Source organism: Puntigrus tetrazona, chromosome 16, assembly GCF_018831695.1.
Source record: "Puntigrus tetrazona isolate hp1 chromosome 16, ASM1883169v1, whole genome shotgun sequence".
Lineage (NCBI taxonomy): Eukaryota > Metazoa > Chordata > Actinopteri > Cypriniformes > Cyprinidae > Puntigrus > Puntigrus tetrazona.
The window spans coordinates 20,455,457-20,472,263 of NC_056714.1; the positions used below are offsets into that span (position 1 = coordinate 20,455,457).

The 16,807-nt window shown below is 36.1% G+C and overlaps 1 protein-coding gene across 3 annotated transcripts; it reads left to right on the forward strand.

Annotated features, from left to right (window-relative positions):
* The first annotated feature begins 2,818 nt into the window (after nucleotides 1–2,818).
* Nucleotides 2,819–11,935, forward strand: ppox (protoporphyrinogen oxidase). 3 transcript variants are annotated; one of them, XM_043261876.1, is made up of 13 exons: nucleotides 2,819–2,902; nucleotides 3,787–3,917; nucleotides 4,620–4,754; nucleotides 5,371–5,486; nucleotides 5,566–5,698; nucleotides 5,860–6,004; nucleotides 6,184–6,377; nucleotides 6,656–6,719; nucleotides 7,014–7,132; nucleotides 7,326–7,439; nucleotides 8,443–8,592; nucleotides 10,433–10,475; nucleotides 10,568–11,935. In XM_043261876.1, the coding sequence occupies exons 2-13, from the start codon at nucleotides 3,831–3,833 to the stop codon at nucleotides 10,699–10,701; spliced, it is 1,434 nt and encodes a 477-aa protein (XP_043117811.1). In that variant the 5' UTR covers nucleotides 2,819–2,902; nucleotides 3,787–3,830; the 3' UTR covers nucleotides 10,702–11,935. The 3 variants fall into 3 exon arrangements, with proteins under 3 accessions (XP_043117811.1, XP_043117812.1, XP_043117810.1); XM_043261877.1 differs by having other exon boundaries at nucleotides 2,841–2,902; nucleotides 3,809–3,917; XM_043261875.1 differs by lacking the exon at nucleotides 2,819–2,902 and adding an exon at nucleotides 3,601–3,700.
* Nucleotides 11,936–16,807: the final 4,872 nt, after the last annotated feature.

Here is a 16,807-nt window from a genome sequence, read left to right on the forward strand (position 1 = left end):
CACTAACATGGGTACATGGATGCAGCATCCCTGCTCCCCCATTGGCTGCAGAGACGGTGGAACGATGACATACAGATCTCAGACAGAGTTCAGCCATTGGCCATTAGAAATACGAGGACACTCACGCACACACACACACACTCAGCACATTGGTTTAGGAGATTGTGTGGGTTCATCAGAACACGCTGAACTAATAAGGAATGCTTAAGATTATTAATGAGGCCTTTGGAATGTGGGCTGAGAAGCCTTTATAATGGAAATGGGCCTGATAGATTATGGCCCAAAAGCTAAAAATACTCCCACACCCCCCTTTTCCCTAAGTGCGATTTGTCCTGCTGAGTTTGGCACGTCCTTTTGATGTTGAACAGCACGTGAGGTCTGAAGTAGCAGGTGCAGTTGCAGGAGAGTAAGTCTCACAGAAACACGCCTAGGCCACACACTAAAAACTAAATATGTGAAATGTATTATTTCATTTCAATTAAATTAGTTATTTTATTTAATTGGGCAGTCATTTCATTTTTTTTCATTGCACCAATGTATTTTATTTATTTATTTATTTATTCAATTACACTGAAATCAAGAGTTAAAAGACATGAATGTTTTTTTGTTTTGTTTAAATTGTGTGTGTGTGCCTCTGTGTGTGTGTGTGTGTGTGTGTGTGTGTGTATATATATATATATATATATATATATATATATATATATATATATATTACTGCACATTAAAATGACTACATATAATGAAAATTGTCATGAAAATTGTCATGTATAAATTCTGAATATATTTAAATGAGATAAATGTATACATTTAAATAATCCATATATACATTGACATAAGAGTATATATATATGTGTGTGTGTGTGTTTTAGAAAATGTCACAGCGTCACAAAATATATTGATTGATTTTTTTAAATAGAATTAAAATATAACCTCAAATTTCTATAATTTTTCAAACTTTGTTTTGTATTTTGTAAAATGAAATGTCTCTTTTTTTAGCAGTTTTCATGAGATTTATCTATCAACTATACACAATTTTGATAGGAGGAATGATGGTCATATATTGCTTATACTGTGTACCAATGGAAATGTGCTTTGTGCACCTGTCTTTGCATGTGTTCTTTTTCCAGGGACGAATGACAATTGACATGGAGCTTCACCTTCCCAAAAATGCCAAAATCCTACCCAAGTCCAACCCGTTAGTCCACTATGACGTGTTCCTCTATAAAGTGGCCAAATCGCCAGTGCACAGCAGGGTAAAGCCCAGGGTGAGATGGGAGGACTGTAAATACTGTGTGTACGAGTCTCCCTTCTACAGGCCCATCAGCACACGCTCCCTGCCTGCAATCATCCACACGAGGACCTCGCAGGGACATGCCATGCACTCCGAGCAGAGACTATGACCAGCATAAGAGTCATGCTTCAGTTGTCCTCATGGTGCTTGATCAACATTGTAAAAATTGAGTCTTTTATACTATCTAAATAAAATGGTGCTCAGAAATGTAGTTTCAGCTGAATGTAAGGTGTTTCTTTGGAGAAGCCATTCTCTTAGTACTAATTAAAAGCACCGTACCGTAATGCATGAAATGCACAGCGAATGTTTCTCCAAATAAGATGGTCGCTGAGCTAAGAAGAATTAACATCTCTTGGGAATTTATCACCGGCAGATTGTTTAGAATAACCTTTTTTCGTCACACAATAAATCAGACTTTTAAACAGATCACCTCTTGTTTTTGCACGCATGCACTTTTTGTAATTTATAGCGCGGTAAACAGGTTGAGTAAACGACTGAACGCTACCACATGGTCCACTGCGAAGTGTGCGACACACTAAAAGCCTCAAAAGGAAACACAGAAGAAATTATGACATTTAAAAGAGCTTTTAGCGATTTAATTAAAATTCAAAGCAGGTCCACTCCATGAGGACTTCATTTACCAAGCTACCTTCCACATGCTAACAAAATATGAAGGGACGTGTTTTGGCTAACGGCATCTATGAAGTTCTTACACAGTTAAAGTTCTTTCTTATGGTAAGTACCCCTACAACCCCAGAGCCGAGATATGTGTGAGTGTGAACAACGACGTGTGGTCAGAGGGGCCTCCGCAATACCAAAAGCAACAGGGCCGTCTCTTGAACCGCAGGGAGCTCCAGGGCCTCTTTGTGTCACATGGGATTAAATTAGCACGGTCCATTAGCTTCTCAGTGACACAAAGACACTATGTCCTGCTAGTGAAACCTTATACACACACACAGACTCTGTGTCAGAGTTTTGTTTCCCATATATTCTCTTTTTGCATATGTGTATTTCATAAATCACAGAAAAATTTTCATATTTTCTACAATGAATGTACCCAGTGGGTGTGTAATTATTAAACTAAAAATCACCCAGAGTTCAATATGATGCAAAACTGTATTTGTCAACAGCAATAGTTAATAAAAGAATAAAATAAATTAGAATGGAAGAATAGCAATAAGTAAAAAGCAGCAAAGATGTGTAAATTTTTACTAAAAATAGTATATAAAAAGTGCAATAATTAAAACGAAGTATATTTGTTATATAAGGCTCCAAAATTTATACGAGACAAATGTATGCATGTCAAATATATATGTATGTATGTGCGCTAAGATGCAACACAGATAGATAGCAGTCATTTGGACTGGAAAAGCCAACGATTTTGCAAAAGGCAGCGGTTATTATCCTAGAAAAATGTCATTATCTCTCCTGTCATCTAGTGGTTGAGTATTCCTTTACATGCTGAGAAAATATATAAGCGAAAGGGATGGGACTTTTATTTTGAATCAGTCGTTCTCTTTTGACTGTTTCCGCTCGCTGCTCTTGTGTAGACTCTTGTGTAACTAAGTAACAACAGAAGCAGCGCTGTTCAAATTACACAATTATATGCAGGTAACAAATGATTTTACTTCGTTTTTATTAATGTAATTTATATTGCTGAAGTTTTTTCAGTCGTTCTGGCGTTTTAGGGAAACGTTTCCACATTTTGTCCTCTTGTTTGTACTGTATGTCAGTGAAGTACGTTATGTTAGAAAGTCTGCAAACATTGTCATTCATTTTTAAAACGTCGTTTCCTTCTTAGTAGCTACAAGATGTGTTATTTTCGTGTTTCTCTTTTATAATGGTACTGATGTTACAATGAAGTGCTGTAAGTGTACTTTTTGTCATATATATATATATATATATATATATATATATATATATATATATATATATATATATATATATATAGAGAGAGAGAGAGAGAGAGAGAGAGAGAAATAGATGTGTGTGTGTGTGTGTGTGTGTGTGTGTGTGTGTGTGTGTGTGTGTGTGTGTGTGTGTGTGTGTGATACATGTATGTGTATAAAAAAACATGCAGTCTACATGCAAAATAGTCTTATATATATTTCTCAAAGTTGAACTCCGTTAACAGTCAAGAGATAATGACCAGTTGGCAATGGGGGACAAATTTTTATTTCCTCTTTTGTTTGAAAAAGATAAATGACAGCAGAGGCACCTTATCAGGGGCCACCACCCTGTCACTCCCATCTGAGCCCATAGCACCATACCATTGTCCAAAACCCTTTCTAATTATTATCTTTCAAGTCTAGTTAACTGTCAGAGATGCAATTCAATATCCAGTATGACTGAATGTGGCTCAGCTTTGATGTTTGGCTCAGCTGTTTTTCTTGGATCAGGAAAGGACAGGTTGCATGCTTCATCAGTAGCTTTAGTATTAGAATGCTTGTTATATTATTAAGTCATGAACTTTTTGATTGTCTTTGTCTTTTTAGACTCTGGTAAGTCTTGTTGCAGGTGTGGAAGTGTTTGGGGCTGAATGCAGAAGGTCGTAGCAGTGCTTGGTGGGGGGATTGCGGGTCTGTCGGCCTGTCATCATCTGAGCAAGAGTGCTAATGTTTCCAAGGTACAGTATCGACTTATAATTTCCGTTATAATTACCATTTAAACATTTGACATAGGTAAGATTATTGTGTAAGAAAAATGTCTATTATGCTCACCAAAAGGCTGCATTTATTTGATCAAAGATACATCACACAGTAATATTGTGAAATATTATAACAAACTAAAAACAACTCTTTTGTATATTAATGTGTTTTAAAATGTAGTACTGTAATGGTAAATGTCAGAATCATTCAAATATTATTGTAATATTTTGTAACAATATTAATATTCGATTCTTGCACTTAAGATTCTTTGTGTGTAAGATATAAAAGTGTGTGTATATATATATATATATATATATATATATATATATATTATTGCATAATGAATTAATGTGGAACATTTAGTTGATATTTTTAACTTTTTTTTCATATTTTAATTTGTACACAAGAATAATACTTTTGGTGTCAAAACTGAAAACTATTATTTTACAACCAAACTGCTCATGATTCAGAGCTGCTTTGAAGCTTAGGGTTCTAGACAGCTCCTAATCATTGATGAAGCAATGAAGGTCATTGCTGCTGAAGCTGTTGCCAATTTTTAATGTAAAGTTTTGATTCAGTATATCTGCTTTCATTGCTACATTAATCATGAAGGTCAGCACACATTTTAAGTCAAAATAATAACAAATGTCCTCCAACACTGTACACCTCTGCTGATGTAGATCGTGCTGCTGGAGAAATCTGGGAGATGTGGGGGTTGGTTGAGCTCCATACGGAGAGATGATGGGGCCGTGTTTGAACAGGGACCTCGAGGGGTGCGACCTGCAGGTGCTGTCGGCCGGAACACTTTGAATATGGTATGCATGTGCCAAATTATGTGCATGGCTATGAAGAAATCTAGAATCTAAATTCACATGATCACCGTCACGTAATATTTGATATTATCTTACAATTGGTTTGGAAAATCAGTTACCACCAAGTTAACAAATAAAAACTCTCGTGGCTCATTGCTTTTATAAAACTGAGAGTCAACAGGTGTGTGTTCAGAAAGTAGTTACATTTTTGTATTATAATAAACATAACTATAGTTTTCATACGTAAAATATATTTGTATTTAATATGTGTATTAGTGAAATATTAACATACATTTTCAGTCATCTTTATATAAGAATATATTTTTATACAAATCTATTAATTTCAGTTTTGCAATTGTAGTTGTTCCTTGGCGTGGCCACCAGGGGGCCCCCATACATTTACAGTTATTTAGCGGATTCTTTTTTTCTTAATATTATTACAATTTACTTACATATGCATTATTTACTCTAATTTGCCTGAAGTACCTGGAGGAAGTGTACAAAATGAATTCCATGAAAAAGAAAACACTGCATTTAAAATGTACCTTTCCAAATGTATCAAAGATTAATGCTCAGATGTATGAAGAAGGACTGTTCTACTTATTGTTTTTTTGTGCAGGTCTCTGAGTTGGGTCTTGAGTCAGAAATCCTGCCTGTTACAAAAGATCACGTGGCATCTAAAAACCGCTTCCTGTATGTAAAGGGACAGCTACATAAGATGCCATCAGGACCTGGGTGAGAAGAAACTCCACTCTGTGTGCAGTTACCTATGTAAAGTCATTAATATTCCTTATCCTGTTTTACTTTCCTCTAGTGGGGTTATCTGCACTATCCCTCCTTTCTCTCGACCCATAATTCAGAGCGTGCTGAAGGAGATACTGATCAGGAAAGGCACAGAGGAGGATGAATCTGTGCATGCGTTTGTGTCTAGACGACTGGGTTCTGAGGTGAGAACGAGCATGGAGGCTCAATGACCTGTTAAACGCAGCGCGCCGTCTTTGTCCTGTACAACGTTCTTTTGCTGCCATGACAAATCAGTCTCAAATGTTTAGCGACGGAAGAGATTCTGAAACTGATTCAGGCCACCTGATTGTCTCTCTCCATGCAGTTGGCTGATATAGCCATAGACAGTCTGTGTAGAGGAGTTTTTGCTGGAGACAGCAGACAGTTGAGTGTACGGTCCTGCTTTCCACCTCTTTATAAGGCAGAGCGGTCTCGGGGCTCCATCGTGCTGGGCATGCTGATGGGTTCAGGTGAGCGCACAGAAGGGCCTGTAGGTGTTCGACTAATCTGTTCTTTTTCACTATGCCACCATGCAATTTGTTTAAACTTATATTTGCTTCTATTATTTCAGCTAAAATGTTTAAGAGGTTAAGAAGAAGGTTGAGAAAGCGTCACTGATTAATGTTTGTTTGTATTCATATTATATAAGGAGGTGGTCCTAAAATAGTCCCTTCTGACTTGGCAAAGAGAGCATCTAAAGAGTCCTGGACTCAGTGGTCTCTTAAAAGAGGCATGCAGGCATTCCCAGAAGCCTTGGAGGACACGCTGAAGAGACGCGAACGAGTGGAGCTACATCATCATGCCAAAGTGAAGAGTCTGAATATGAACGGTGGAGGCTGCGAGGTGAGATGATGACCCAGCAGGAAGACATAACATATTTTGACATTCAGCCAAGATGGGCTCAGTCACATCAGTTATGTTGTGTGTACTGTGTGTATTTATTATGTACATATAAAAAGACACACATGCAGTGTAAATTTATATATTTATATTATGTATATATAAACGCACATAAATATTTTCTGTAAATATATACTATATGTATTTACATGTCTAAATCCATATAATTTATAATAAACAAATATTATGCAAACAAAAACTTTTATTCATTTTTTTTAAAGATCAAACTAGATGATGGCGTCTCTTTGAAAGCTGATCATGTGATTTCTGCAATACCTGCATCAGGTAAATTCGCTGATTTTGAATTGTACTTTAGTTTTCCTATTCTTATGCACAGGAGTTTTTGCATAATTTCACGTTTTGCTTATGTTTTTTAATTATTGATACAAGCTTAAAAACGTCCAGTACATTTACTGTGCGTTTTTTCATTTTTAATTGACATTGTGAGTTCACAACCGAAGCCAAATGAGATCACTGTTGCTGTGGTGGAGATTTACATACTGCTCTCTATCCAGACAACATGCATATTAATACAAAGGCGATTTTTACAATAATATCTACAGTATGTATTTTAAACAGAATTGGCCTCTGTGCTGCCCCCTGCTGCTCAACCTCTGTCGGATCAGCTGCGATCCATCGCTTCAGTGAATGTTTCTGTGGTGAATCTGGAATATGAAGGTTTCGTCCTTCCTGTTTCTGTAAGACTTTACTTTTTTAAGTACATGAGGCAAAATAATGACCCCTAATCATTAAATGCTCAAGTCTGGTTGTTTTGTTCAGTTCATATTGTCATCTTACCTAACTGTACGTACATCTATGCATTTTATGTATGTGTTGGCATTTATAATATTGATTGTGTTTGTATATGTACATATGCTCAAAATACTTCAGGGCTTTGGACATTTGGTGCCTTCCTCTGAAGATCCTGGTCTGTTGGGGGTTGTGTACGACTCTGTTCCCTTTCCACAACACAATCGGAGTCGAGGAATGACCACTAGACTGACGGTGAGACAGTTTTTTTTTTACCTTCTACATTCAGTAGTTTTTTGGGTTTCTTTGTAAGAAATTAATAGCTTTATGACACCTTAAATCTGCCAAAAGTCACAGTAAGTACTTTTACATTGTTACAAAACCATCAGTAAACCCCTTTAAATATAAAGATGTTTAAAATGTCCTTTACAGCGATGCCATAGAAGAACCATTTTTGGTTCCACAAAGAACCATTCACTCATTCAGTAAGAAAGGTCTTTTTTACCTTTAAATTTTTTTGTGAAACAGAAATGATCTTGAGAATGTTTTACGGCATTGCACATTATCCAAAAATATTAAATCTTTTAAAAAATATGTTTGTTTTTTTTATTTTCCATTGGATATTATTGTGAAATTTTTATTATAAAATATCTTATTACTAATTTAAAATGAAAGTTAAAACATTTACGTGGGGCCAAGGGAATTAAAATAGGAAATCTGGCTTTTACAAATAAAGGAAAACTACAAAAGAAGCAAAATTTAAAAACTCAGTGAATATTTGCATGTTTAGGAAATGCTTTTAAAGGTTTCTGGGGTGATGTGTCTCTAAACCAATAGCCCCATCGGTGATTTGTGAGTCTCTAACAATTCCTCTCCTTTCCCCTATCAGGAACATATTACATGCAGTAATAAAAATAGCCTTCGCCACTCTGTGGTCCTCAAAACAACAAAAATTGCTATTGCATTATTAATTCTCCTCCACTTAAATCATTATTAATTTAATAGTTATATGTCCTTTGCTTAGAACATGTTGTTTTTCCCTTGCTTGAAAACATCCATATAGTCGAGAGGCCAGAAACTTCTAGATTCAGAGTGCCATTAGAGGAGCTGAAATATGCTTTGGCCAGTGTTAGCAGGCTGAATAACATAATGCAACGCCCTCCAGCTGGAGAATCGGTCCCGTGGATGATCCCGGCTGTTATCACAGTAGCCATTTCTGTGACTGGTGTTATTTTCTCGTGTGTGTGTGTGTGTGAAGGTGATGATGGGGGGAGCATGGTTTGAGCAGACGTTTGGTCACCCTGATGCAGTGAAGGAGCAGACGCTGTTGGATCGAGCCACCCAGGCTGTGACCTCTCACCTGAGCATAAACGCTCAACCTGTATGGAGCTGCGTCGCTTTACACAAGGTGCGACCGTGTGTTTAAATAAGGCAAGAAACCATTGAGCATGTGCATTACAGGTGAGGGGTGTGCAAACCGGGGTGCCTAAAGCCCGAAATTCTCTGTTAACCTGGCTTTGAGTAGCTTATTGCGAAGTAAAACATTAAATGTTGAAGATATAAAGAAGTGTAGTTGATTGTGCTAAAGTGGAACTACTGTAAGTATACTTCAGGTATGCTACACTTATATCCGGCATTTAAAGCCTCGTGAATAATGACATTAAAACACATTGTAGGCTTAATCTTAAGAAATGCGCATTGTGCGCAAGTAGTAGCCTAAATAAATTTTAATTATAATTTTTTATATCAATACGTTTTAAGCGACATGTCAGTAAATATGTGAAGATTCGAACTATACTTAGTATGAAATAAATGTATTTTAAAGAAATTGCCTATTCCTAGGGTCTTAGATTCTTGGTCTTCAATCTTTATAAACGTATATTAGAAAAAAAGAGGAAAAATTGTATGAAGTGTTTTTATAATATAAGTAATTTGTAAATATACCCTTAAGTTGGTTATTGCTATTATGAAATGGTGGCAAATTGTTCTATAAATAATAATAATGCCGTTAATAGTAATACATTTTACATTTTATAAATAAATATATAATGTGTGTAATACTGTTTATAAAGATAAGTAATAATAATCATTTTGTAAGAAAATGTACTTTTCATGTAGAATAATGTATAAAATAGAAATAAATATAATAATAATAATAATATGTGGTTTTGTTTGTATTGTAGATAAAGATATTTGAATATATCTGTAACCTAGCCTTGAGTTGGTAATTGCTATTATGAAATGGCAAACTTGAAATAAAGGTGTCACTTTTTAATACTACTACTACTACTAATAATAATAATAATAGTAGTATTTTTAAACATACATTTACATTTTAGCTTTTTTATATATATTTATATGTTTCATATAAAAAGGTTTTGCTTGAGCATATATTACGGAAGCATTTTCTTGCTCCTTTGAAGAGTCTGTTCATTACATACCAAAGCATATCATAACAAAGCATTTATGCATGTAAGTCTTAAAGATGCCAAAGTAGCAAAAATAGCCAATTCTCCAGGTCAGAGAAAGGGTTTAAAACATTTGTGTAAAAATAAATTAGACCGTTTTTAGTTGAACTGCGAAGAAAAATTCAATTGTTGCAAAAGTGTAGAATATGGGCCGATTAATTCACATTCATTTGAAGAACGGCCAAAAAATCTTTACTATCCAAACTCTGGCTGGAGTCAGCCACGCATAACATCAGCTTTATGGAGCTCACAGCCACCAGATGCCCTCAGTCGTCTCTCTGGGGTTCTGTTCTGACATAAATCAGGGCAGATGGTCCATTTCTTTAAACATTACCCCTGCCCTCCATCTCTGCGGTTCTGAGAGTTCAGTGAGCAGAACAGAAGCGAGGAACAGGGCTCCGGAAGGGTCACTCGTTTCAGGCCGGAGATGACAGACTGGCATTGGGGTGAACAAGAAGAGCAACTAGCTGCTCTACTTCATTTCTGACTGACTTATTCTTAATTATATGGTCATAGAGCAAGAAGAAAATTTCCACCTTAGTGCGCCCACACACACATACTCTTACGTTTTTTTCATGCTACATTGTCTTTTGAACAGTTTAATTACCCTTATACACTCTCACAAAGAGAAGAGATATTCGGGGCAGCTACTTTATCTGGAATCTCATATCTGAAAGATTTTTTTTTTTTTTTGATTAATGAATGTCATTGCTTTTGTATTTTTCTCCGCTCTGTCATTCCTGTTATTAAATCGTTTTATCTATGCGATTCTCCTTTCAGAACTGCATTCCGCAGTACCATTTAGGACACTGGAAACGACTTGGTGAGTTTATTAATCACCCAAACTCATTCCACTATCCTTTCCCTGAGTCATGCAAATGAGGGACAGTTGTGTGTACTGTGTCTTATTTTCAGAAAAGATGAGGCAATACATCAGCAACCACAATCTGCCCCTTACACTGGCGGGAGCTTCCTACGATGGTGTCTCTGTTAATGATGTTATATTTGGTGGGCGGACTGCAGCTGAGGGTCTCACTGGGAAAACATGACGTGCACAACTTTATTTTGTCTGCTTTTATTAAAGATTTAGGGCTTTGTGATATGCATTTTGCGATTCCTGGGAAGGAATCATTAGCATATGAACAACATGCTTTACTTGAACGTAGAATGGAAATCAAGAAGAGTACATTCAATTGTTTGATGACGCACTATGTGTTAAAAAAAAAGTATAATTTGATATATCATGTTTTGTTTTCCAGTAAAATGTAAACCTCCTTAAAAAAAGATAAACTCACTTCGCTTGACATTTTCTTAAACATCTTTAAATTTTAATGTTTCCTTTTTTTAGTGAAAAATGAGTCACGAAAAAATTTACTTTACTAGTATTATCAGTTAATTGCAGCCGAATGATTGTAGAACTTCACTGCACCCATGTGGTGCATTTAATGTTTTTTTCCTTTTTTTGTTTGTCTGTGGTGAAATTTTACTTGGATGAGGAGTATTATATCAATGTTTGACATCTTGGGCTGTGCTACTGGTATTTCACATAAACTTACTCTTGCATTTGTTGCTTTGGCCTTCATTCAAGTTACCTCAAAAATGGCTAGGGTAGACTCAGATTTTTGAAATAGCATATTTTCACCCATTTCCTCCAGTTGTGTGAAAGAACATGGTGGTTTTCAGGTATTTTTACTAGGCTGAGATGAAGTGCCATTAGATCAGGCTGCGCTAAAACCATTTTGCACTGAACATTTTACGCCATTATACTGAAGTGGCTTCAATGGCAAATTTACAACTCATATTTTGCAATCGAGCCAAGCAGCAGATTGGAAATTGCTGCGACCATCTGCATTGTCATAGACTTCCAAAGGGCAAAAATTCAAAGTATACTATTACTCAGAGAACCAGACCTTTAATGGGTGCTTGAGAGCCATTTGTTTCACACGCAGGTGCTTTGCAAAGCATTTCTCTTAATGTGTCACGCAGCTTCAATTTGTGATAATGTTTTATCACAGAAATGCACAGGTGTGCCTTTTTTCCTTTTTACATGCAGTACTTGTGTGGCAGCAGTAAATGCAATTTTATATTGCTTTGTTGCATTATGGATCCACATGCAATTCAGCCTTAGGTACATGTGGTGAATGTGACTTATTGTGTAGTATGTAATTTAGCAATAAATCCATGAGATTTTTTTTTATGACTACCACTTAATGTATGGTAATGTATGTTTTGTGCGAAGGCAATGGCTCTTTGAGTATGATAAATAAAAAAAGATGCGTTTGGTTTGCTGTGTGTAGTGTGATGAAATTCTCTAATAACTTCTATCCATTAATGAACAGACAGCCAATTCAACTAAGAGTGCCAATACGGTTTAAAGCAGAAAGGCCTCTGGCTAAACAGGAGTTAACATTAATAAAACAGAACATAAATGAAATATTTAATGTGCAAATTACACAAGCCCACCCCCTGAAACCATTATCTGACAAAAGGCAAGTTCACCTTGAAAAATTATTGTTTGCAATGACATGCTTCTGTTGTTTTTACCTCTGGGTCTGTTGACAGCTCAGTTGGAAAGTTATTTGACAAAAGGCACACCGTCAAACACAGACAAAGAAAGCTGTGCCTGCCAGCAACCTTGAAATGTATTGTTCCTCATTGCTTTCGTAATTCGCACATTTGAAGTGTTTTCCTGTCCTGTCTAGCTCACACCGCCGCAATTTTGATCGTCAATACCCGCTGAAGAGAGGTGTGCTGTTACTTTGATTGGATTTACGAGAAATAGTGCACAAAATCCCATAGGTTTACATTGTAGAACCCAAACTCGCTTGCGCGACCAGAATGCCACCTAGCAACTGCATAGCAACGTGCTAAAAACACTATGCCAGAAATGCATAAGCAACCCAGAAATGACTTTTGTGTCAAACGTGTTCGAAATGTAAAAATTGCTTTTGCTTTTTATTTATGCAACCGAATAATCATCACAACGATTGCATACTTTAAAAAAAAAGTATGTAAACGCAAATTTCGCACAAAGGTGGTTTTACTATTACCTTAAATCTAATTAAATCTAAGCATAACATTTATATTGGTCATTGAACATACATAAATACATGAAAATAAGGGCGTCACAAACAGGTTAAGTAATTTAATGAATATGCGATATTTAGTATTTAGTGAAATGTCTCTGGTGAGCTAGCGAGATGTGGACACCGAATGACTTGACTCAGGTAACGACATTTTGTTTACAAGCTGTTTTACTAACACTGAGCGATTACATGAGACGTGAGACTTTCCTTCATGTTTATTTCCTGTTATAATTAGCATTACAGAGGAAAATTATGCGTCCATTGTCACGTTACTTCAAAGCGCGCCAAAACGGCATTTGTTATTACATTTGAAATGTTATTTATTTATTAATGGTAGTAAAAGAAACTTTAGGTTTTAAATTTGATTCAGCAAGCGGAACAATGCTGTAGTTTTCCACAAACCAAATGGCCTATTTTAGGCATGAATGCATGTAGCCTGCATTACACCCTTAATATTCATATCATAAAAGGCCTTGTTGTATATGTGGAGAAGCTAAGCCAGTGATCCAAATATCTTCAGTTCTGTTACTTATCTTTGTTATATTTCATGCCCACCCTTCCCATAAGTGCCTTAATTTAAATAATAAAAAATAACAGCATATGGTTATGTCTAAAACGGTGGGAAAAAGGAAACATATGGCTATAAAAGAGAACATGGAACAGCATGAAAGAGACACATTGGCATTGCTAGACAGTCATTTGATGTGTGAAGGAATCTTTTAAAATTCCCCGTGGAGCGGTTGGCAGCCGTCTTCCGCTGAACTCCTGACAGAATCAGCATTGTTAAGATGCCTGGCATCAGTTTTTCTGTGAGATGTTTTGTCCCTGTTTTATTTCTGGGCCACTTAAGACAATTTTATCCTGGTTTGGTTATTCAGCTTGAAGCATGCAAAACACACAGAGTGTACCAACAGGCTACTTAGCCTATACAACAGCTGTCTAAAGTATTCTCTTGCCATATACTGAACAAAATGTACAAAACAATAATGATGACTGCTCTATAATTGACTGGCGTCTCAGGTAGCTGTTAATTTTATAGATACCTGTTTTCTATGTATCTATCTTGTCTCGTATAATTCTGACTTATTATGATCTTAATATCCTCCGGTGGGACTTTGGCTTTATAGCTCCATATTTGATTACATATTAAAATAGGCTCCCTTATTTCTCATAACTGTGATTCTTATATTCCTCTGTGACTTTGTCTAACAAATTCGGCTTTATTGGTCATTACTTTATGTCTTGATATATTTCAGAATGATTTTATTTCCTAACATAAATGTTATTTTGATGCAGAAATGGGCTTCCATATCTGTCTCATTCTTATGAAATAATTAAATAATCAGTTTTTTATTTGGTAAATAGCAGTGTTGCTATGTAAGGACTCCAGCGCTTGTCCACTTCATCAGTTGCATAAAATGCCGTTCTAAATGTTAAACATTGCTGATAAACCATGCACCAAATGATCATATTTTAATGACTTCTGTAGATCATGTAACACTTAAGCCCGGATTAATCTAAAATGTATATACAAATAAAAAAATAAATTAATACAAACTTGGTAAACGTAAGAAATGCTGTTCACACACAAATCTCTCAAACACCAAACGTTAATGTACTTGTAATTGTGTTTATGCATTCTTTCTTTTTTTTTTCTTCTTCATATTAGAGATTTGACCGTGTGCAACTTTTGAAGACCTATTCAAATGTTGTTTCACTTGAATCCATTACATTTTCTCATAAATCCATAACCACCATAGGAATTTCCCAAGGGAATCCGTGGCTCAAATATGCTAATTCTCTTCCAGGTTTTAGGACTAGACGTCTCTGTTCCGTGGAAATGTGAGGGGTTTTCTGATTCGTGGAATAATCTGGACAGAAATACGTGACACTTCCCACTGTCTGCCACTGCCTGTGAGTATCTTCAGCTCTCCACCTCCATGTTCTCCATATGCATGATCACTGTTACTCTCACATGAGCGGAGTCGTGGGGCAGCGCTGTTGAAAAAATGGGGTCAGTTTTAATATCATTCCGTGAAGGCCGCGGCACGATCTCTCTGTTGACAGAATGACTCTAATGAATGAAAATCACAAACCAAATGGCATATAATTATGATTATAAAAAGCTGTTTGGTGGACTCTGAATTTCTCCTGCCGTGTGCATGTATTTCATGCTCAATCTGGGTCACTAAATACCCCCACGTCTCTAAGACACCATTTGGCTTCAGTTTCACATTCTCAGAATAAAATATTATAATTAAGATTTGTTTGTGTTTTGACATGCTCTTTCAAGTCAATAGCGCGCAGTGCTTTGCATAATAATGACAAATCCCCTGGAACAGCCAGTTAGATCATCCCTGGCTTCTTTTTAAGCTCATAAAAGCACACGCAGGCCTGATTTTGAATACTGTCCTAAATAAAGTTGCATCTTGTTTTTCTGCAAGAAGGTAAACAATGATGTCATAATGCAAACCTGAACTATTAATGAGCGGGATCCGAATACGTACGCTGCCAAATCTCTGTACGCTTCAGATTTGTAATGTTATGTCCCGTGAAATCCCATTATCTGGCTCACCTTAAGGAAAACAAACAAACTGCTTGTTTGCATCTCATGATTTATAAAGCGCCAGAGTCCGAGGGTTTGGCGAATAGCCGTGATACCTTAAGACGGATGATTTTCTTTTTTCTCCTTTCAGCTCAATCCTCTGTTATTTGCACCTGTCTGTGCACCAGAGAGTTTCATTCATCTATGTTGTTTATTATTCTTTCCTCTGGTGCCCTTTCTTTTTTAGAGATGTCTACGCATCCCCTGTGTCCTCGTTTCCCATTTTTATTCCGCCACATCTGTTCTGTTTGCTACCTACACATACCTTTTTTAATTATTAAAAAAAGGAATATGCTTGCCGTTCCATCTGAAGTCAGTTATAATGCTTATTTCATTTCTAAAAGGCCCCTTTTGCATATTTGACATTTATCAACACTCAAAATGCCAAAAGGAAATAACCCTATTTACTTATTAATACATGTTACTTTACACGCGTGCATGTTATTTCAATGCTTTTTCTTTGATAAAATAATTTATTGTTTTCCACTGACCAATTCCACATTGCGTTTATCCCCTTTCTCTCCATTTGTGTTAACTTTAAATATCACAGAAAAGATAAAAGATCAAGCTTGGTCATGCTAAAATGCAGTATGCATTGTTTAAAGTGTTTATATTCCTTTACAGTTATATTTTTAACAGTGAATATACATGCTTCTGTGAGCTATTCATTAACACTTCACCAAATGAACACGTGTATTGATTTATTGTCCCTGCTGCACCAAAGAGTGTTTGACAAATGGAGATGATTTACCTTCATAATACATTCACGCATCAGGAGCTACAAAGATGATAAAATGATTTTCTTTCCCATGTGATTTAGAGAGAGAAAATCATCTTTCATTACCAAACAAATAGATGTCAGCCTCTGAACTGTTGCCTTCTTTTTTTATAATCCACTGACAAGCTTTTTTACAGGATTGATTGCTATGTGCTCATCAGCAATCATCGCTGGATGGATTTTCAGATGAGCCTCAGAAGAGGGTTCTAAGTCAGGCTCGTCTGGTTTGCTGGTTTTAGAGCGGTTTTGGGATCTTAACAGCTGGACCGGTTGAGAGAACCAGCTGAGCGAGTCAAACTGTTGATTATAAATATGCCAATTTCATTCAAAATCTAAAATGAATAATAAAATAGCTCAAACTGAGTACTTCACCTTAAAAGACGTGCCCCTATAGGTTTAGCTCATTGAAATTGAGACATTTGTGATTTACTTTGTGCCATCTTATATTGCTGGTTGAGGTCTTGCAAGATTTTTTATTTTTTTTCAATTCTTTTAGTAAATATCTTCAGTGAACTTAGAGGTCAAGCTGGCATAATTTAATTAATAATTAATCATTTAAAACTTTTCTTTTAGTGTATAGTGTAGGCCTAAATGATCTCAAATATGCAGTTATACTGGCCTTAAACTTTTTGGTTCGACTGACAGAAAAGTTGCACTGCGCTCCTTAAAGTGAAAGAACTCTTTGT